Source organism: Malania oleifera, chromosome 5 (genome assembly GCF_029873635.1).
Source record: "Malania oleifera isolate guangnan ecotype guangnan chromosome 5, ASM2987363v1, whole genome shotgun sequence".
Taxonomy (NCBI): domain Eukaryota; kingdom Viridiplantae; phylum Streptophyta; class Magnoliopsida; order Santalales; family Ximeniaceae; genus Malania; species Malania oleifera.
The window spans coordinates 62,008,832-62,033,150 of NC_080421.1; the positions used below are offsets into that span (position 1 = coordinate 62,008,832).

Consider the following 24,319-nt stretch of genomic DNA (forward strand, 5'->3'; position numbering starts at 1 on the left):
AAAATAAATAAATAAATAAATAAAGAGGACTAGAACAAAAAAAAAAGCCTAATAAAGAGTAATGTGACCCATTAAAGAGAATAAACCCCCCTACAAGCCAAGTCACTTCTGCCACAACATGATCCCATCTGAAAGCCTAGGGTTGCCATCATAAGAAACACCTAAATAAGTCAAGGGCCACTTTAAAACACCACAACCAGCTAAAGAAGCCAATTCTAAGGATTTATCCACGCTATGATTCATAGTAGCAACCCACTTTTTTCCCCTGATGATTGAGAGTCTTTTTATATGTAATAATGATCCTACAAATTTTTGAGAAGATTTCTAGACTTAAAAAGCACCTACTAATACTAATTAATTAATAAGTACTTTTTCTTTCAAAAGCTATTAATAAGCGGTGCCAAATGAAACCTAAATTAAGGACTTATAATACTAGTTGTAGACAACTAATTTTGTCTAGACTGAAATTAATTGAAGAATAGGAGAGGATAAATTGAAGTCCCTCTCCTCTTGCCCCAGGCCATTCTTTGTGTAATTCCAACTTGGGTGTTTAATTGCACTTTTTAAGGTTTAATTAAGCCTTAATTGGGTTAATTGAGAAGTTATCCTAGATAAGGATAAGCTCCTATTCTTGGAAAAGTTAATTCTTGTATCCAAAAACCCTTTTAGGGCAAGGAAGTGGTTGTTTCCTTGTTCTAAAAGGGCATTTCTGAAAATTTGAGGCTAAGGCAAGCTCTCTTGTTTCTATATAAGAAGGAAGCTATAGCTCTTGCCCAAGGGGGGGGCATACGTTGAGCACAAAAGGGGGGGCATACGTTGAACCACAAGAAGGGAGGCTGAATCTATTGGAGAATTTACACATTCACTCACAAGAGAATACATTCACCAAGATTCATGGGAGGATGAATGCACCTTAGGAAGATCAAAGGGCATCAAAAATGTTTCCTTGAGTTTTCTTGAGATCATTTGGTTTTCTTGAATCTTTTCGTTAAAAAAAGGCAAACAAGAGCATATTCATCTTCATTGTTTGGTTTTCTGATTCCCCTTTTCAATAATATTGTGGAAGATTTCAAGTGAGAGAGACATAGAGAGCAAGCGGAGAGAGAGAGAGAGAGGTGGGGAAGGATGGGACAAGGGTTCTCCCGCCATTGGACAGCAGCGCGCCATTAACCATGTGGCTAGTCGTCTTCCATAGCAATGATGTTGCCATTCATGCTGTTTGAGTTATACAATGGTAAATGGGCAGTAGAGAGGAGGTTTAAGAAGTGTATGGCGGCTCTGCGCACATGCCATGCATGAAGTACAGGGTTATGCCCGAAATTTCCTAGAGAGAAAAAAAGAAGAAGAAGAAAGGGCTTGCGGTTATTTGGCTGTTTGTCCAGTCATCTTCTAGATTTCTAATAAGAAATCCTTAATTTTCCCCTAGAAAAGAGTGTTCACCATTTATCAGCTATAGTTTGCATTAAGTAAATGGCAGAGTGACAACCACTCAATCAGCAGCATTGGCTTGACCCTCTGCAGTCGCAATCATCACCATCACCACCACCGAGAGAAGACATGGTTGCATGTGTGATGGCATTAGAAGCTGCATTGCTTCCAGGCTTGCCGTCTGATGCAAACCTCAAACGACACGTGTTGAGACCCAGCAAACAATGTTGGAATGCTTGCCCAAGAAAGCTAAAATTTAGATTTTGATAGGAAACTCCGACCCAACATTTATAGAGGAAACGTGAACCGAAAGTATAAAATAACAAACCCCGACCCAATGATTATAACTTAATCATGAACCAAAGGTATAAAGTAACAAACCTTGACCCAATGATTATAATTGCATCACAAACCAAAGGTATAAAACCTCGACCCAATGATTATAATTAAATCACGACCCAAAGGTATAAAATTTGAACGCCACAAGGAAGGATTCGTTGATAAGTTCACAAGTTCTCAAAAGAACAAAGAAGAAACAAAACCTGACATTTTTATTCCATTATGTTGTCCTCTTACAATGGTGAGATATATATAGCTAACATGGGGGGACAAGAACATTAAACACTTAGCAATTCCCACACAAGCATGGGAGACAAGGACATTAAATATTTAGCAATTCCCACACAAACATGGGAGACACACATAATAAAAACACCAACTTACTAGACACATTAATGACTCTCACAACTTACTAAAAACTCATGCAAGCTAAGTTGTCTTGCAATATTACACCATTAAGTCAAATCTCATATTTGAATTAGCACACAATTATTAAGGAGATTACAGCCATTAAGCAAGATCAACTCCAGCAAAAACTTGGATTAAGTTTATTAAGCCTTCATTTTTCTTTGGGCCAAGCTTGGAGTGCCCCGTTTTTTCATAAACCCAAATATCTTGAATCAGCGCATAAAGTACTTCTTTGATCTTCTTGGATCTTGCTCTGGTGATACGTCCAACTGAAACATGAAATGGATCCTTCAATGGTGCTTATTGATTCTCATCATTCCCCCTCTCTTCAAAAGGATTCGACCTCGAATCCATGTAATATTAAACCAATACGACAAGAAAATATTGTAGAAACAACGAATCAAAGGAGTAGGAAAAAAATTTATTTTTCTTTCTTTTCTTTTTTGACGTCTCTTTTTTCTTTCTTTCTTTCTTTTCTTTTCTTTTCTTTTCTGACTTCTTTTTTTTTTCTTAACTTCGTACATGCCACAAAACAAGAACAATTAATGATGAACACGAACGAAACAGGATAAGACGATAACGAGAAACAAAACATAAAAGAATAGTAAACCTGATTTTAGAGACTACGCTCTGATACCAAATGATGCGAACCTCAACCGACATGCGTTGAGACCCAGCAAACAATGTTGGAATGCTTGCCCAAGAAAGCTAAAATTCAGATTTTGATAGGAAACTCCAACCCAACGTTTACAAATGAAACGTGAACCAAAAGTATAAAGTAACAAACCCTGACCCAATGATTATAAATTAATCAAAAACCAAAGGTATGAAGTAACAAACCTTGACCCAATGATTATAATTGCATCACAAACCAAAGGTATAAAACCTCGACCCAATGATTATAATTAAATCACGAACCAAAGGTATAAAATTTGAACGCCACAAGGGAGGATTCCTTGATAAATTCACAAGTTCTCAAAAGAACCAAGAAGAAACAAAACCTCACATTTTTATTCCATTATCTTGTCCTCTTACAATGGTGAGATATATATAGCTATGGGAGACAAGGATATTAAACACTGAGCAATTCCCACACAAGCATGGGAGACAAGGACATTAAATACTTAGTGATTCCCACACAAGCATGGGAGACACACATAATAAATACATCAACTTACTAGACACATTAATGACTCTCACAACTTACTAACAACTCATGCAAGCTATGTCTTGCAATATTACACCATTAAGTCAAATCCCAAAATTGAATAGCACACCATTAATAAGGAGATTACAGCCATTAAGCAAGATTAGCTCCATCAAAAACTTGAATTAAGTTTATTAAACCTTCATCTTTCTTTGGGCCAAGCTTCGAGTGCCCCGTTTTTGAATAAGCTCAAATATCTTGAATCAGCCTATGAAGTACTCCTTTGATCTTCTTGGATCTCGCTCTGGTGATAGGCCCAACTGAAACATGCAATGGATCCTTCAATGGTGCTTATTGATTCTCATCACCGTCAGTTTGTCCTTGGAGGGATTCTCCAGTGATGGCATCGCCATCCAACAAAGTGCTGGGCCACGGTGGTGTCGGCTCAGTGCTAGGGCAAAGGATCACTGGAGGTGCTGCAACAGAGTTTTGCAACAACCTTACATGGAAGATAATGAACAGTATAAATTCATCACGTGCAGGTCTCACAGTTCACTACCCCACTTTTATATTTATTTTTATTTATTTAATCTGTTTGAAGATTTTAAAAATAGTTTTCCATTATAGAAAATTCTGGAAAAATAGAGAATAGGCACAAAAAATCTTTTTTTTTTATTTTAGAGGCATTCTCTTAATTTATTTCATTTATTTACTACTTAATTTTTATTTTCCTTAATTTAATTTTCTTTAATTCAAAATTTCAGTTTTTGCTTAGTTTTTTTTTTTTTTTTTTGTGCTGCACTAAATATTCAAAGGCTTTATTCTTAGGGTTTAGGCTTTCTTAGGGTTTTTTTGTCCTTTATTAGACAATATTATTGCGTTTTCTTTCATTTTCTTCTAGTTTTAGTCCTTATAAATTGTTAAAAATCCAGAAAGATTGCAGAAAATTCACATGAAATGCAAACCAAAAAAAAAAAATTCATGAGCAATTTCCAATGTGATTTTGAAGTTTTCGAGGTGTTTGGACCTTGTTTGCGCATTAATTTGGGTTTGAAGAGCAAAACCACGACAAACAATGAGTTTTAATGGTAATCTGGTGTTTGCTTTGCATGAAACTCTCCATTCATGAGTATGAGATGTTAAAGTTGGTCTAAAATATAGTTGACTTGAGTGAGAAAGCATTCTAATTTGATTTAGTTAGAGATATACATGCTAGCCCAAGCTTATGTTACTTCAATGATGTGTAATCTTGTATATGCAAGTGATATATTTGAACCTTTGGTGAGGTAATCTTGGACATTTACCTAAGATGTGAATGGAATGGATTGAATGGAAATTTATAAAACATTAATTAAAGAATCTGACGATGGATACCATAGGGGAATGCAATAGCACTCCCTATTGGTTTTCTTGAGGTGAGGGAAGCCTTGCATTCTAAATCAAAATGCCATGGGAATGCAAGGTGAAACAATATCTAATGGCAAAGTAATTTTAAGAAAATGGAACACAAAGATGATGAATCAGTGATCATATGAAGCTTATTAAGTATCGTTCGTAAAATGTCGTAGGGGTTGCAGGTGTCTTCCCCTCACATAAATGTACTCCCGAAGTTGGAGTTTTGTTCATAGACTTTCGATTGTCAATTGTTTGGACTCTAGGGAAAGCTAGTTAACCAAATTAATCGGTAGTAATTAAATAAGAGTTCTAAACTCACCTAGGACAAAGTAAATTAGTGACAGCTCTGTTAACATATTTTTGACCCATATCTCATCCCCAAAATACCAATTTTATATTTCAAGTTCGCCATTCGTATCGAGGTGGTTCGAAGATTCACCCCAATAGAGGTGAGCCTTTGGAATGTGTTGACACTGTTATTGTAAAAATATTAAAGGGTATACAATTATATGTTAGTATAATATATCATTTAACATAAAAAATAAACAATGAACTTTTGAGTTTTGATCAAATTAAATTGCTGTGCTACTATTGAGATGTAGATTTATTGCTGATAGTAGCAATTTTTCATGTCATTCTTCAAGCAAACATATTAAACTTAAGCATTTTTAAAGTCCTTTTAGCTATGTATATTTTCTTTAATTCCAATCATATTTCATTCTGCTTTCCTATTCCACCAGCTATGCTATATGGATCGGAATGTTGAGCGACGAAGAAACATAATATCCAAAAAGTAAAAGTTGTCGAGATGAGAATGCTTAGATGGATGAGTGGTATAATATTGAAAGATAAATTAAGGAATGAACATATTCATGGTAAGTTAGGTGTAGCTCCTATAGAAGATAAGGGAGGGGCAACTCAGATGGTATGGACACTTGCAACATAGGCCACATAGTGCACCTATGAGGAAGAGTGACTTAGTTACTGTAGGGGGGCAGTAGAAGGGGTATGGGTAGGGGTAGAATTAAAATAACTTTAGAGGAGATAGTGAGTAAGGATTTAATATCCTTGAATCTATCAAAGGAAATGATCCATGATCGCATAAATTGGCGGAAAAGGATTCATATAGCCGACCCCACTTAGTGGGACTAAGGCTTGGTTTTGTTGTTGTTGTTGTTGTTGTTGTTTCCTATTCCACCAAACAGCTTGAATGAGAGTCAGGAAGTAATAGCATTCTATGCAGTCCAAACACAACAATTGGAATGGTCCATTCTAATTCTTCTGTAATTGGAATGATTCTGCTCCCAATTCTTTCAACTGCTTCTGATTTTGGACAAACCACCTTCCAAAATTTCTAACATCACGTCTGTATACAGTACAATAAAGGTAATGAAAAATCTAATGCTTCAAACCAGTGTAAATAGTATTTAGGAAGCTGTTGAAAACCACCTGCACTAAAGTTATTTGGAAGGAGAGAATTACACTAACCTCCTTTGATACTTTTGACAATTACATTTTCTAAAGATGGAGAACCCCAAATCCAATATATATAACCACCCCCAAGATGATTAATTTTGTGTTTTCGTAAATAAGAATAACATATATTAAGAGTCTGAGAAATTAAAACCAGGAAATTTTGTGCTGGTTTTTTCTAGATATGATGACAACTTTTAGCCAAGAAATAAGAGAGAGAGAGAGAGAGAAGGTTAACAGGAGAAAAGGTTGAGTTCTTGGGTGAGAAACAATTCAGATTCAAATCGGAATGAGGTTTTCATACCCAATCAAAGATTACCTGATATGAGAATGGGCTGCCAAGATTCATTGATGCTAGTGAGGGCACCGATGGCCGAGGCTCCCTTGTTCCAAAAGTTGCATTTATGTTATTTCGGGAAAGTTTTTTCATTTAAAAAAAGTTATAGAATTAATATTTTTTATAGAAAAAGAAATTGATTAGATGAATAAAGAATGTACACTCAAGAGAGAAGACATCTCCTTAACGAAACTTGACACTAGAGAAAAAAGAAAAAGAAAAAAAGAAAAGGAAAACACAACAAAATAAAAGCTCAAATCAGCATGCCCTTAGAAGTGACTTCCAATCCCGCTGCACATCTGTCAAACACATCCCCTTAAAAGTTCCATTGCCCACACACCACAAAAGCCATAAAAAGCACTTTCTCCCATGCCAACCAATATGGAATCTTCTTCCCTGAAAAAAATCGTAGATTATGTTCTCCCACAAGCCCCATAACACTGCAAATAAAGCACACTTCCACAACACGACACCTTCCTTCCTCCTACGAAACCCCACAAAAGATATTATCAAGAGCTCCTCCACTGTTCTTGGACAAACCCAGCTTTCTCCAAAATAATCATATAACTTATTCTAAACCTTCCATGCAAAATTGCAAAGCAATAAAGATGAGAAACAGATTCTGAACAATTCAAACAAATATCATGGGATAAAGCCTTTAAAGGTCTCCTCATCTGCAGCAAGTCATAGATTTATTTTATTCCATTAAGCACAACCAACCAAAGAAACGCTTTGATTTTGTAGGGGATTTTGACCTTCCAAATTATTTTGTAGAGTGGAAAGGAATGATTAGTACCAACCAAGAAATCAAAAAAATATTTACACAAAAAAAAAACACCCAAGGAATCCAACAACCAAGAATGACTATCATCCTGAGACAACATCCTACAATTGTTCAACATAACCAACAAAGAAGATAATACAATAGTTTCCTATCATCCAAGGCTCTCCTAAAATGCAAATCCCAAGATGGAAAAGGACAGCCCGAATCTCCGATAAAAGAAGAGATGGGATCATTTTGCCCTGAGCTCAAACAGAATAAGCGAGGAAGAGAGGTGACTAGAACAACATTCCCAAACCATATATCTTACCAAAATTGAATGTTACAACCCTTACCCATCACAAATTTGGTATGGGGGAATAAAGAGAGAATAAATCTGGGAAATAACTTTCCACATGGGTTTCGAAGAACATCTAGAAACTAAATTAGTATCCCACCCATTTCCATCAAGACCAAATTTATTTTTGATAACTTTATGCCACAAGGAGGAAACCTCATGGGAACCGCCAAAGCCGTTTAGCCAAAAGAGTCGTGTTCTAGGACACCAAATTTGCAAGACCCAAACCACCTTCTTAGTCCTACACACCACTTCCCAATTCACTAAGTGATCCTCAAAACCCCTATCTCGACCATAGAAAATCTCTCATAATTTTCTCAATCTTACTAGCAATTCCCATGGGATTTTAAAAATAGACAGAAAATACAATGGAATACTAGAAAGACAAGCTTGAAATAGAGTAATCTTCCCTCCCATAGAAAAATGGGCTCCCTTCCACGTATCTAACCGCTTAGGCACTCTCTCCATCACCAGATCCCAAAAACTAGCTACTCTGGGATTGCCCCCCAAAGGAACCCCTAAATAGGACATCAACCACCCCAACTCTACACAGCCCCTTTCCAAGGCTAGTTCCCTAACACTCTCTATGGTCACATTAATAGCCACAATATCACTCTTTCCTATTTTTATCATCAACCCCGATACCTTTTCAAAAATTCGAAGAAGCCCCACTACATTTTGAACAAAAGACTTATGGTCCTCCAAGAAAAAAAGAAATAGTATCATCTACAAACTGAACAAGAGAAACCATAATCTCCTCCCTATCCACTTTAAGACCTTTCACTAATCCTCTATCCACCGCCCTATCAATCAACCTACTCAAAACATCCGCCACTAACACAAACAAAACAAAGAAATAGGATCCCCTTGGTTAATCCCCCTTGTGGCCCTAAACCAAGATTTAGGCTCACCATTCACTATCACCACAAGAATCACATTAGACATACACCCTTTCATCCATAAACGCCATCTTTCTCCAACACCCTTGCTCACTAAAAATCTTATCCAAAAAATCCCAACTCACTTTATTATAAGCTTTTTCAAAATCTACCTTAAAGACAAGCCCCTTCTTCTTCCTTCTAATATTCTCAACGATTTTGTTCGCAATCAAAATTGCATCCACAATCTATCTTCCCCCTACAAATGCACGGTGGGCCTTGGAAATAGTCCTATCAAGCACCACACAACCTATTAGCTAGCACTTCAGTGATTATTTTATAAACACTAGAAACTAAGCTAATCGGTCTATAATCAGAAATCGTAATTGACCGTTTTTTCTAAGGTGCCAAAGTGATAAAAGTGGAATTAACACTTTTGCTAAGAATCCCATTCCAATAAAATTCATTAAAAACCTTCATTAGGTCATTCATCACCACAAATTATAACTGTCTAACCTCTCCACTCCAAAAATTGTGGCCCTAACATCCTCTTCCTCAAAAGGTCTCTCTAACTAGGCTATTTTATCATCGAGCAAAGGATCCCACTCTAATCCTTCCACCATCAGTTTACTCTCATCCTCCTCAGAATACTATTATAATAGAAATTTGTCATCTCCAAAGCAATTCTATTAGAGTCCGTGATAATCCCCTCCCTTCCACCTCCAATTCCCTAACCAAATTCTTTCTCATTTTTCCGTTAGCCATCCTATGAAAAAATTTAGAATTACAGTCTTCATCTCTAACCCACTTAAATTTCATCTTTTGCCTCCAATTTCTATTTCCTTAAAAATTAAATCTTCAAATTCATTTTTCAAAAAAAAATCCTTTTACCATCTTCTTCCCTCAAAAGAGTCACTCCTTCAACTCTTCCAAATATGCTATAATGGTTGACTTTTTAACCCTAATATCTCCAAAGACCTCCCTATTGCATACTTTTAGTTTATCTTTCAACTTCTTCATAAATCTAAACCCCTCCCAACCCCTTTCCACATCTTCACTTCACAAATCCCTAACCAAAGATTAAAAAGAGCCACGGTCTAACCACATATTTTTGAACCTAAACAAGGTGGGGCCCGAAGAACTTTCTTAGATTCCAATTGTATAGGAAAATAATTTGATGTTGGTCTAGCTAATACAACTTGAGAAAGATTAGGAAACTCCTCCTCTCATTTATTAGAAAACAAGAACCTATCAAATTCTACTAGCCACCTCGCTAGCCCCACCGCTGACCACCACACTCCCTAATAACCAAATCAAACTTCTACATAGATGCATTAACCCTACCACCCTCCTCCTTTTCTTGAGGGAACTTGACTGCATTAAAATCCCCACCTATAATCCACCTCTATGAACAAAAACTCAGAAACAAGATAAATCTTATCTCAAAAAGAATCCCTAAAAGTAGGCCTAGAAGGACCATACACAAAGGAAATCCACCATTAACCACTATCTCTAATTTTGAGAAAGGCCAAAAAAGAGAAAAAAAAACTCATTAAGGTATCCACTCTAGTAATAGACCTAGTATCCCATAACACTAAAATGCTTCGTACCACACGCCGAGAAGGTACAAAAGCACAATTCTTACACCGTCCATCCCAAATCCCTCTATAACAACCTCCCCATCTTTTAACTCAAGCTAAGTCTCCTGCATTAAAACTATATCAGAAGAGCTCCTAAGCAAAACCTCCCTAATCAAACATCTTTTTCTAACATCCCTAACACCCTAACATTCCAACTAATAATCTTCACAATTTAACATACTTACCCCCTTTTTTGTCCCCTTCCTTCCCCCATAATTAATGCGAAAAACCAAATTTTTAAATTCTTTTTCCACCCTCCTTTTTTTTCCTCATAAGTTTTTGGACTCAACCCCAACTTGACCTCAACACCTACAAGATTCACTAGCTTTAACTCCATATCATATAAGAGCTTATTTGGGTCTCTATAGTCCCTCTTACCAGCCCCTCATCCAACGCCAAAGTCACTTACCCCATAAGTTCCCTCATTATGGCATAAATACTCATAAAAAAAAGGACTAAATAGGAATAGAAAGAATACCTTTCCTAGGTTCCAAAGAATTCAGATCACCCAATGGATCCATTGTCTCCCCATCCTTACCTCTCTTGACACCTGGAGGACTAACTCCAATGAGCACTTTTTCAAGAATCAACTCAAAAGTAAGCTGCAAGAGCCCCTCATCAAACAGAGTTTTACTTTGATGAAACTTGTGCTTAACAGAACCCTCTAACCTTTGCTCAATATCAAAGGACAATATAGGCCTCTCTTCTTGTGTGAGTTGATGTGTCAGTGATTGTTTCTTACTCAGTAATACCTCTTCCATTCTATCATTAAAGCACAAATCCCCATCAAGTTCTCCCCAATTATCTTCTCCTCCCATATTCATCTCACTTCTCAATTGATCAACTACAACAACAACAACAAAACCAAGCCTTAAGTCCCACTAGGTGGGGTCGGCTATATGAATCTTTTTCCGCCAATTTATGCAATCATGGACCATTTCTTTCGAATCTACCTCTGGGCCTGCTTCTTTAACTACTGTCTAGTTCTTCCCTCATTGCCTTCTTCAGTTTTCTCTTTAATGCTCTCTTGGGACTATGTAAAAACATTAATTATTTTTTCCTCTAGCATAGACCCACCACCTCTTTGGATAGAGCTTGGCCCTGCTACCCCCTTTTCCTTCAATTACCCATTTAGTGGTTGTAAGTGGCCCGCTGGTTGCAGGCCCAAATTTCCCTCTCCTGGATCCCTTATAAAATTCGGAAGAAATATAAAACCTTGGTGATAGGGAAGTTACAAAACCTTTCCTGAAATCACAGGGTTCCCCATCATTATTTCCGGAATCTATTCCCCTCATCGACATGTAGCCAACAACTTCTGTGAATGTTCACTTCTCCAATTTGCTCAAGCCCCAACTCCGCTCCATCATCAACCTTTCATGTCTTAGCATGTTTAAGGAACCACAATTTGAGCACCTAAAGGGTGCAGTGAGTAGCGCCTTGAGATATCCAACCTTTTAACTCTTTTTTTTTTTTACCTTTTAAGAAAGAAAATGCAAGGCTTTGACAGAGAAACAGAATATCGAACTGAAGCCAGTGCATTCAAACCAGCCCTAGCCGTAGCTAGAGACTTCGACTTGAACCAGCAAGTCCAGGCTTCGTCTTTGAGCCTTAGAACCAGCATGAAACACCTTCATCGTCAAGTCTTTGAGTCTTCAAGCCTTTCTTCTTCAAGGTTTGAGAGCCTTCGAACGAGCGAGAGGCTTCGAACCAGTGAATATTCTTCTTCTTCGTGTTCCTCAGGGCTAGTATTTTGCTGCTGCTGCTGCCTGCTAGTGGCTGGCAGGCTGCCCTGCCCTTGGCAAGCTATAAAATTAACTTGCATTAAGCCATTAAGTTAATAGTATATAATATATAATTAATTATGTAGTTTAATGCAAGTTAATAATTAACATACAACATTTTTTACTTAATTTAGCTGCTGCTTTGTTTGGAAAAATAGTATACAAACTATACATTTTTCTGAATTTAATTTATTTATCAATTTAAGCTTATTTCTGAAATACTATACACTGTTTTTGCATTTAGGATAACAGGGCTTAAATCTTAAATGGATTCTAAAAACTCTAGCTCTGCAAAGAAAGATCCTGCATGGAAGTGTATGCACATCTGGATGATTAAAAAAATAGAAATAATTTAACTTGCAATTTTTGTAGCAAAGTCACAAAGGGAGGAATATTTTGGGCAAAACAACATATTGTAGGAGGATTTTGAAATGTAAAAGAATGCTCAAATTGCCCTGCTCATATTATAAGGAGATTAGGGAGTATATGTTGAAGAAAGACACAGAGGATGAGGAAAATGAGTTATTGCTTGACTGTGATGACATTGACAGTTATGGCGAAGACGAAGGGGATAATGTTCAGGAAATTGACTCTCATGGCAAGAGAGTGCTTAGTAGAAGTGGAAGTCGAAGTTCATACCATTCCACCTTGAAGAAACCAAAACAAAAGGGGCCTATAGACTCGTTTTGTACTCTTGATCCAAAGAAAGTGGTTTGGGCTAGGAAAGAAGGGAAGATGAAGCAAACATCAATAAATGAGATATGCAAGAAAGAATTAAGACAAAAGGCAATGGCAGATTTTGCTAGCTGGGTGTAAGATGCTAGAATAACATTTAATGTTGTACATTTGGACAGCTTTGTAGAGGCACTTGAATCGATTGGGCAATATGGTCCGGAATAAAGCTTCTTAGCTATCATGAAGTAAGAGTTCCTTTCCTAAAGAAGGAAGTTAGTTGAACAAAAGAGTTATGAAAGTCCATAAGGAGGAATGAGCAAAATATGGATGCCCGATTATGTCCAATGGTTGGAGAGTTTCGGTTGCTAATATGGACATGATAAAGGGTTTAGGGTTTAGGGTTTAAGGTTTATGGTTTAGGATTTGAGGATTTAGGGTTTAAATTTCTTAGTGAACTGTCCAAGGCAATCAGTGTTCATCTTGTCTATCGATGCTTTAAATATTGTCAAGAATGCAGATAGAATGTATAAATTACTTGATGAGATAATGGAGGATATTGTAGAATCAAATGTGATTCAAGTAGTAACTGATAAACTATGCTGCAAAAGGCAAGAACTTATTTCTAGAACTACATTCTATAATGTATATATTGCTTATTTTAATATTTTAATGGCTTCACTCCTTTATTTTTGAATAGGGAGATTGTTGGAAGCAAAGGGGCCACATTTATATTGGACACCGTGTGCTGCCCATTACCTTGACATAATATTGGAGGATATTGGGAAGATGCCTACAATTCATACAACTTTGAAAAAGGCAATATTTGTGTTGGTGTGGTGAACTTGATGAGGCAATTTACTAAAGGAAAGAAGTTACTAAGGCCTACAGTTACAAGATTTGCAACCGCCTTCATCACTCTTCATTCAATACACCTTCGAAAGAACAACTTGAGGAAAATGTTTTCTTTTGAAGATTGGAACACTACTAAAGGGGCAAAGGAGGCAACTGGCAAAAGAGCAGCTAGTATAGTTTTGATACCTACCTTTTGGAGTACCATTGTCTATGCTCTTAAATGATAGGCCCACTTGTCGGTGTACTCCGTTTCGTTGATGGGGAAAAGAAACCTGCAATAGGATATATTTATGAAGCAATGGATAGGACTAAGGAAGTCATAGCTAAGGCTTTCAATGAGAGAGAGGATAAATTCAAGGAGGCGTTTGAAATTATTGATACAACATGGGGATGCCAACTCCATCAACCTTTGCATGCAGCTGCACACTACTTGGACCCAGAATGTTACTATTCAAACCCCCACATTTCGTAAGATGAAGGAATCATGGTGGGTTTGTACAAATGCATTATAAGGTTGGTGCCAACCCCTGCTTTGCAAGATAAAGTTTTACATGAGTTGGAAAATTACACTAGCACTAGTGGCCTCTATGGAATTGATTTAGCAATGAGACGAAGGACGATAAAAGCACTAGGTACAGTGGCATTTTTACTACCTCTTTCTATCTAAAATTATTCTTGCTACTTAGCTAGTAGGTATCATTTAAAATTTATTTAATAACCACGCAATGGTGGATATCATTTGGATCATTGGCTCCAAACTTGCAAAAGTGTACTGTGAAAATCCTTAGCTTCACGTGTAGTGCTACTGGCTGCAAAAGAAATTAGAGCATAGTCCGACATGTAAGTCATTAGGATATCGTGGATTAAAGAACATGAACTACCAGTCTACTACTTTTAAGAATCATTATTTACTATATTACTTTAAACTTCTTACAGCTTCATAGAAAAAGGAGAAACAGGCTAGCCCAGCAACACTTAAATAATTTGGTGTTTTTGAAATATAATCGAACTTTGAGGCGTCGATACAATAAGCATGACTCCATTGATCCCATCTTTCTAAAGGACATTGATGATAGTAATGAGTAGTTGATTGGTAGGATGGTTGGCGATTATGATGAGGACGATGGACTTGTGTTTGAAGATGATCTTTTGACTTGGCATTTTGTTGCCAGAGCTGCTGGAGTGAAAAAAAAAAAAACCCTGCATCGCACTCGATCAAGAATAAGTGTGAATATGTCACCATCTTTTAGAGGAAGAGCTTCATCTAGTACTGCTATGGGCCAGACTACAATGTTGGAACTTGTAGATGAGGATGAGATTCAAGTGGGTAGTGCAGAGGAGATAGAAGAGGAAGAAGATGTTGGAGAATAAAATTTTGATGATGAAGAGGAAGACGATGATATCTTGGCAGACTTAGTTGATGATGAGTGATGATTGACAAGGAATATTAGATTTTTAACTTTGAAATCTTTTATTGTACTCTTTTCTTTTAATATTGAACTATATTCATGCATTTGGGCCTTCGGCGTGGCAATTTCATTTACTTTGTAATTTTAAGCTTGAACTCTTGCATGCTTAATTGCTTATGTTGAACTATGTTTGTTCCAAGTCGATACTTGGTAGTCATAATTTCTATGCATTTATGTTGTATTGAATATTTTGGCATTTTATCAATTACCCATCAAATAGGCATTGTACACAATTTTAATAATTGTGCGCCTCACCTTCGTGAGGTGGCGCCTCGCTCCTCGTCTCCAAGTACCCTTTGTGCCTCAATGTGCCTTACTCTCTGTCACTGATGGAACTGTGCAAACCCTAAAGCTAAGGATGACTTGTTTTATGCATCACAGGGGTTGTACAAGAAGACTACAAGTCTCTCTAATGGATATACGGTTCAAACACTCTGAAGGTGTCGAGTCTACGACACGATTCGATTCAATTGCAAGTCAAGGTTAGTCAAGAACAAGGATTCAGGCTAGAAGATAAGGAGAAGGATGTTTAAGAGTTGTTCGCCATTCTAGTTGTCGCAAACGGTGGCGGCATCGCGAAGGATGGTATGTTCCTTCTCTGTTAGTCATTGATTGTCCCATTATATTTAATTTGTTAAGGGGCTTATGGATCATATTTGTGCCCTCTTCTAACTTATGGAGAGGATATATAAAATGATATGCCCTCTAGTAACTTATAGGCAATAGATATAAAATGATATGCAAATATGAGCGCGAATATTGTTTTGAAAAGTAAGGAAGGTATTTGTAAGTGTCATAAATCTTAAGCGGTAGCCATTTCTTACTATATACATACTAATATTTTCAACCAAAAAAATAAAAAAAGATAAAACAAAAGGGAAAAGAAAAAAATTCTTGAACTCCAATAGAACATGCCAAATATGATAGCTCAATATACAATGTTGGGCTCAATTCCTAGCAACTTAAGCATTTGAGATAACTGGTGGCCTAACAAGTTACCAAAGCTTTGATTCCACAAGGCCCTCAGTTCGACTCTAATGATTTCTTCCTTGTTTCCTTTGTTCATATTTGTGCACCCATTCAGGTTAAATTTGTTCAACCCATCACTATAGTATCTCAAACCGCCTATACCTCCTTAATTCAACTAATTTGTTGAACACTCAAAACTCCTAAATAGCAGTAGTTGGAAAATAAAACAACATACCAGTAGCTTTGCAATTTAAGAAAATTGTAAAGGAGTATACAAAATTTTGAAACCTCTTGATTTATTTTTCATACCAGAAGATGTACAATGTTGTTTAATGGCAATATCAATTGCTTACATTTTTAAATATAAAGTGCTCAATGGAGGATCAAACTTACTATAAAACCTCACAAGCCATCATTTAAAATTTATTTGATTACTTGAGTCATACAAATAATTTATGTCATGTAAAATAAATTACTACAGGTTCAAAAACAAAAGATTTCGTGGCACACTGCTGCTTAAAGATATGAACACGCATGAACTTATGTGTGCTCCCGAATAATGACAGATCATGAAAAATGAGGAAACCAAAAGCCCAAAGAAATTTGCATAACCATAACCTTGTACAAAAGAGTTCTCATAGAAAAATATTTCAAGAAAATTTTGATTCAATTTTCTGTACCCATTCTATGACTTATTTTCACCACACACACACACACACACACATATATATATATGATGGATAAAGACAGATTGGCATAAGTTTTACGACAGATTTTAGAAATTTATCATCTCTTCAGCGAAGAACGTGGAGTGTGCTGTGGATGAGAAGAAAAAATAACTCATCTTTCCTAATTTTCATTCTCTCTGTTTCATGGAAAATGATCATCCAGAAAATATTTTCTTCATTTTCCAGTTCTTAGGTCCACAAAAAAGTCTCGGTTAAACAAAAGAGCTCCCTTAGCTAGCAGATAAAACTCAAAAGAACATAATAAGGTGGACAGCAACTTCCTCTTTATGTTGTTTTCTAAAGTCACACCTAACAGTTTCCTATGTTGTCAGTCAGTGGAAAATAAGTGCCACTGTAACACTGTTCTATCAAAACAACAGAGAGTTGATCATTGCTTGTTCAACATGTTTTGTCGAAAATATTCTCCATCTAGAGATGGATTTTCAGAAAAATAAAAATAATCATCTAGACTACTTTAGTTGACAAGAACCTGTATGAATGACCTCATTAAAAATAAGGAAATGACAAAGCCTAGACTTTTACCCCGGACAAATAGAAGAAAGTTCAAGAAACTAAGATATTGAAATGAGTAAACTGATAAGAAATTCTTTAAAGGGAAATGAATTGAAGACAAACTCAACGATTAACAAGCCACTGGTAGAAGCTATCAATACATTATAACTAGATGAAAGAGATTCAGAGGACCCTAAAATTTAGAACGGAAGTAAAAAAAGGAGCAGAATTCCAAGCAAGAAACATAGTTTACTCGCAAGATATTTTCCACGGAGAAACCCAGTGATAATGGCAATAAGCCACGTTCACATGCGAACCTCACGTAAATCAAAATTTTCCAGAACCAAGAAAAATCCATAGACAACGAAACCCAGCAAACGAATTCTTCACGGACAGGAAATTCATCATCGACCCGACAGTTTGAGATTGGCCACAAATTCTCTATACAGGACGAGCACGCAGATCAAGAAGTACGAAATAAAATCATAAAAAATCTGAATTTAATTGAATCTGAGTGAAGGTGAACAAAAGTAGCTAAAAAAACCTGATGACAAAACTAGGCGATATGAAGGCAGTATATCAGAATCAGGAGATGCAACAAAAAAGGGATACACGATGAGAGAGAAAGAAAGTACAATTGGCCATGTGCGTCTTGATGAGCTTGAAATCTTCAAGGGTTATACCCCTTTCTCGATCGGGGGGCTTCACCAAATCCACCTCCTCCTGGTCCAGGAGCTGTTTGCTGCATTAGCACATTAAATGAATCAGAAAATAGAGAAGAAAACAAACCGTAAGCCCGAGAAAAGGGGAAGCCTGAAATTTACTAGTGAGAAGACGTCCAGAAATTGGCAGCCATCTTTGAAGCCAAGAAACCACGCCAACTGAATTAGCAGAATGTTGGTGTTGGACTTGAAAATAGAGGACTGCTAGGACTACTCCACTCCATGAAATCTTGCTATGAACTCAATGCCCCTTTGTCTCGTCGAAGGTTTCGACAATTCTAAAGATCCCATAATGAAATTTAGAAATAATTATTCCTTATCTATTCAACTCATAAAATATTCCACATTTTTATTCGATTTATAATAATAACATAATTTCTTAAATAACTAAACATAACCTAAAGACTTTAACATAAGTAGAAATAAGACATAATATAAGAATGTAATTTCATTCATAGTAGGAGGAATATTGGAGAAAACATTAAACTTGATGATAAAGAAATCTATAGCACTAGTTGATTTTAATACCTTGGATCTACTCTACCAGTTGAAGGAAAAAATTGAAAAAAACATAATGCATAAAGTTAAAGCAAGTTGGATAAAATGGAAAGGTGTTTTTAGTATTTTGTGTGATCCTAGAATACCCATAAAATTAATAATAATAATAATAATAAGTTTTATTGAGACAACTATAAAACCAACTATACTATATGGATCAAAATGTTAAGTGACTAAGGAGCAACATATCTAAAAGGTAAAAGTTGTCGAAAGAGAATGTTAAGGTAGATGAGTGATATAAAATTAAAAAATAAACTAAGGAATCAACATATTCATGGTAATTTATATGTAACTCTTATCGAAAATAAGATAAGGATAAGAAGACTTAGATGGTTTAGACATCTACAATGTAGCCAAATAATTGTAATAACCTAGAGAATTAAACAAGGCCTCGTTGACGAACACATGGGATTCGTCGACAAGAATACATGAGGGTCTTGTCGACGAGAAGATACCGAAAGGGGGTTTTGGCAGTCTGAAATTCGTCGACGAGGGGTACGGGTTCGTCGAAGAACTTTCTTCAGGGACTCATCGACAAGATGACGTGTCTCGTCGACGAATCTGGGGCTATAAATAGTTAAAACCTGGGTTTTCCAGCAGATGTTGGCACATGAATTCTTCTTTTCTCTCTCTAAACGTCCCTCTTGCCTTCTCTCTTCAATCCTGGCTCCATTTCCTGCCGAATCGATGATATGAGGCCACCACGACGCTCTTGAGAAAGTTCTCTTCAAGTCTGCCAGAGCGGATCGTTGGTGGGCTGGTTTAAATTTCATCCCAATCTCAGGGAAAGGCATTTTATTTAGTATTTGCCTTTCTCATGGTTATAACAAATGTAGTACATGGAGAAATACTAATGTTTTGTTCCAAGAGATGTGGTTTTTAGGGTGTTAAGTTGGGAACCCTACGAGTGTGGGATCAGATACAGAAAAAGGGTTTTTTTAGAAATTAGGTAAGGGAAATATGTTATGCTAGGAGTTTTAACAATGTTATCAGAGATTATATATATATATATATATATATATATATATATATTCCAGTTCATTATCTAGTTTTTACAGAATAAGAGTTTTTAATATTTGTGTGGCCTGAGTAGATATTTATCTGACATAGAACTTATATAGTTTTCTCCAACATATCATGTTATACAGTATATACAGATATAGACTAATATACACAAATATTTACCAGATCAGTATATTAAAGTATTTACAAAATGTCATGTTTCCTAATACCATAACACTCAGATTATACAGACAAATTATACAGTCAGATACACAGATATAGCATCTAGATGCTACAGTTATATTATTCAGCTATTATAGTATTTCTAGTACAAAATTATAATGTTATGGTTATTTTGGAAACATGATGAAAACAGTAGAAAGATTATAGTATTATATATATATATATATATGGAATCAGATCCCTGTGAAAATATTACAGACAGATACAAATAACATAACACGATACCATTGCTATTATAGATAGAGTGCAACCACAGATCTCAGATAGTGTGTGGGTACCGTCAACCGCGCTCAGAGTGGATGTAGCTCCCCAGTTCACTGGGTTGAGGGGGCCCGGTTTGACGAGGTAGTTTTCTAGTTTCGTGCCTAGGAGTGGATGCAGTTTGGCCAGACTGAGGTAGAGTAGAGTACAATGACTTACCTGGTAGGCCAACCAGAGTTAAATCCCGCCTACGGGCCACACAATCCTGTTATGAGGGGTCAAATCATGACATACAGATTTCTAGGGAAAAATCACAGTTACGTATATGTATACAAATTTACAGTGTTTGATAAATATAGTATGATATTAGAAGTATGAAAAGTAGAAAATCAGATGATACAGTTATATTTTAAGCTACCATGAATGTATGATATACTTTATACAGATTTACCATTTTATACATATTCAAATCTTATTATAATAATTATGCAACTTAGTCACCACACACTAGTAATAGCATATTTCCACTTACTGAGCGTCGTCTCATCCCATTACTTTAACATTTTTCAGGTGAGCCAGTTAGGCGAGCAGATTAGGCTGGCAGATAGAGTGACCCCTTGATTGCCCTGTCTATAGGGTAAGTTTGTTCAAAGTGTTGTATTTTGGGATATATGGTACTGGTGAGAGATGTAAAAATGTAGTTATGGTTTGGAAACACTGAATTCTGGTATTGTATGTATTTAAATGGTTGTATGATTTATGTTTTCCGCTGCATAGGTGTGTCTATTATATACAAGATTACCTCAGTACCCATTAGAGGCCTGAGAAGCTATAATAGGGGTATCAGAGTAATTTATAAATAAAAAATGGTGTAAATATTGAGGTTATTACAGTCTGGTATCAGAGCCTAGGTTGCTAGATTCTGTAGACTTTAGAGTACAGTGGAAAACAATACCAGAATTTAGGAATGAAATCTTAAGAAGAGTTGAAACAGGGTATTGGTGAAGTTGGTATTGGAAAAATAGGATGAGAATTTAGGGTTTTGTTTTGCAATTTGGAAGTAGAGTTTTGAGGTGGTTTCTATGTTTTTTATGGGGTGACAATTCCAGGAAAACCATAGTAAACTATCGATAATTTCTATTTTCATATGGTTGAACTTGACCTTAAATTAGTAATGAGAGGGTACGGGTATTTTAGTTAGTATTTTAGTCAGTAATGAGAGGGTACGGGTAGGATTCAAATACTTAAAATAATTTGGTAATATTGCCGGATGGACCCAAGAGGTAGTAGCGCTCACGCTTATGGGGATGATGGAGCTGGGCCTTTTGGTGCAAGAGACGGAGATTCAGATGCTGTGCTATGTAGTGTGACTCAACAAGTTATAGCTGAGATTGATCGGAGCTCTAGGGAGCAGGGAGGTTTATATCTAGCTTAAGGGTGTACAATAGAGAAATTTTTGAAAATGAACCCGCCAGCCTTTTCAAGAGCAGTTGATCCCGCAGTTGTAGAAAATTGGATGCAGGAGGTAGAGAAAATTTTGACGGTGCTTAACTGCACCAATGAGCAGAGGGTCATCTATGCTACGTACAAGCTGACAGGGGAGGTCAAGAGATGGTGGACAACCACTAGATTATTAGAGGAGCATAGGGCTATTCTAGAGCCGATGACCTAGGCCTGATTCAGGGACGTATTCTTTGATAGATACTATCCTAACTCAGTTAGAGAGGCTTGAGTATAGGAGTTCCTGAGTCTGTCTCAGGGATCGTTGACAGTCCAGCAGTACGAGGCAAAATTTATCAAGCTATCGCATTTCTACCCCTATATTGTTCCAAATGAAATTAAGAAGCTTAGGATGTTCGAGAGGAATCTGAGATGAGATATTTATAGGCAGGTGGCAGTATTGAGGATACAGGATTTCTCAAAATTAGTTGACAGGGCTATTATAGCATAGGAGAGTCTGCCGATAGAGACCGAGACATCGAACCAGATGAAGAGGGCCGCACCCTCGAGTTTTCAGGTGGGGTCCAACCGAGGCCCTTGGAGAGGAGGTAGATCCGGCGGGGGCCAGAGACAGATGGTAGAGCACGGTAGATGTCAAGGTGGACAGCTTCCCACCACTTGTCCTAGATGTGGACGGAGACATCCAGGTGAGTGTCGGCTGGGGGAGAATGTTTATTATCGATGTGGGAGGCCTGGCCATATGACTTGATCGTGTCAGATGTCGTCGGGTTATGCATTGGCTCCCAGACCATTTCGGGGTGGATACCAGGTGCCCCGTGGAGGTCAGCAGAGGAACACTACGCCGATGAGGGTCTTTGCGTTGACGTCAGGTGACGTTGAGACGACCGGAGACATAGTCACAGGTACCCTTATTGCTTTACCATATAAAGTTGTTGTTTTGTTTGATACAGGTGCCACTCATTCCTTTATATCGGTGGGGTATGTCAAAGTGACTGGGGCAGAGACACAACTATTAGATGTAGAGCTATCTGTGGGTACGCCAATAGGATTTGTGGTAAGATGCAGAAAGGTGCTTCAGAATTTTCCAGTAAATATTTAGGAGAGAATACTACTTGCTGATCTCGTGGTTCTAGATATGCAAGGTTTTGATGAAATACTGACATGGATTGGCTAGCAACTCATCATGCCAACATAGATTGCCATAAAAAAGAAGTGATTTTCAGACCCCTGGGTGAGCAAGAATATTGATTCGTGGGTTCATGCATACGTGCCTCACCACAGCTTGTGTCAGCAATTCAGGTGAAGAGACTATTGATTAAGGTGTAATCCCAAGAGAGGGGGGTGAATTGTGTATTTTAAAAAATTCTTTGAAACTTATTTACCAATCAATCCCTATTTCTATGTTTAACTAATTAATGGCTAGAATTTGATGTTGATTTGAATTACTAAATCAATGAATTCCCTTTTACCCAATTAAATGCGTGTAAAGTTATTCAACATACACAAGCAAGTAGGAAATTGAAATACGATGCAGAAAATAAAAAGGATAAGGGAAGAGAGAATGCAACCACGATTTTACAAGGTTCAGCCAACCCGGCCTACGTCCTCGCCTTGAGCAATCTACTCAAGGATTCCACTATAATCTCTGCTCCTTAAATTGGGACGGAGCTTCCCTTACAAATCGCTGCTTACAAGAGGTACAACTCCTTCCTAATCTGCTGCTTACAAGAGATACAACTCTCTCTTCAAACCCGATTCACAAATCGAACCTTGAATACAATTTAATCTACAAAACACTCAATGTTGCTTCTAACAAAGCTAGTGAGTACAATTCAAAGTCCTAGTACATAATCATATGATAAAACTTGAAGCTCAGTATGAATGAAACAATAACATCGTTTTATGAATGAAATGTTTCAATACACAATTTCTCTCTTTAACCAAAACTCCCAAGTAATGATATATTTAAAACGCTTTGGAGAATTTTAGGGTTCTTAGTTCACTTTGCAAAAATGCACAAATATATTTGATGTGAACTCATTAATAAAAACTTAGTCTTGAATATTAAATCAATCAAAATCACAAAGTTTTCTTTCAAGTATTCAATCACACAATGATCTTTGTAATGAGCCAATATATATATATATATATATAGATAATGATTTTCAACGATCACAAACTGAATATATTGTTTTTCAAAAAATATCCCTCACTAAAATGTATATTTATAAATACCAAGGATATTTAATCAAGCATTAACATATCTAAAATATAGATCCTCTAACAAACACACACTCGAATCAAATCTTTTTAATCAATGATAAAAACCTTTATCAAGCAGTGAGATTATCTAGATAATGTATATATAAAGTTTACTCACTCTCTATCACTCAGCATATTTTAACAATAGATTTCTAAATGAGTGGTTCTTTGAAAAAATATATATTTCAATGACAAAGTAAACTTTTTTGGATAATGAACTTGTCAAACAAAATCTCTATATGGTTAAGAATGCTCAAGATCAATTTCTCTAAAGATATTCAATAGCAAGTGATGAGATGAGAAGCTCTTGAAAAAATATAACTTGAATCACCAAACCTCAATACCAAGATGAAATACAAAATGTGTATGTGAGTTCCCTTCTGATTTTCTGAATTGATTTGCTCAAAGATGATGTGTAGAATGAAGTGCAGACAATCATATATCAATCAGCTCAAGTTTCTCTATTGTCTTTCAAAAAGATGTGTTTGTCTTTTCTTGTGTGTCTTTACTTTTGTACTAGGGTTTAGATATTCAGTATTTATAGTGTCTTACCCTTAGAATTGATCTTAACCATTGGATCAAAAGATAACTCGCGTGTTTACACAATAAAAATTAAATTTTTAATCTTTCCAGCAAGTTCAGATGACTGAGGTCAAGGGCCAGACGACCGAAGTCACTTTTATCCTTCAAAAAAATAGCCTAGACACAGGGTCAGACGAC

General features: G+C 36.6%; 1 protein-coding gene across 1 annotated transcript in view; it reads right to left on the reverse strand.

The window, feature by feature from the left end:
- The window catches only part of LOC131155165 (cyclin-C1-2-like), a 96,021-nt gene extending 77,794 nt beyond the window's left edge, over nucleotides 1-18,227 (reverse strand). Inside the window, exons 1-2 of the mRNA XM_058108113.1 lie at nucleotides 17,975-18,227; nucleotides 17,786-17,892 (exon numbers count right to left, since the gene is read on the reverse strand). Of these exons, the coding sequence (XP_057964096.1) occupies nucleotides 17,786-17,892; nucleotides 17,975-18,006 (139 nt within the window). The 5' untranslated portion in view covers nucleotides 18,007-18,227. The remainder of the gene's footprint in view (nucleotides 1-17,785; nucleotides 17,893-17,974) is intronic.
- Between the last annotated feature and the right edge of the window lie 6,092 nt (nucleotides 18,228-24,319).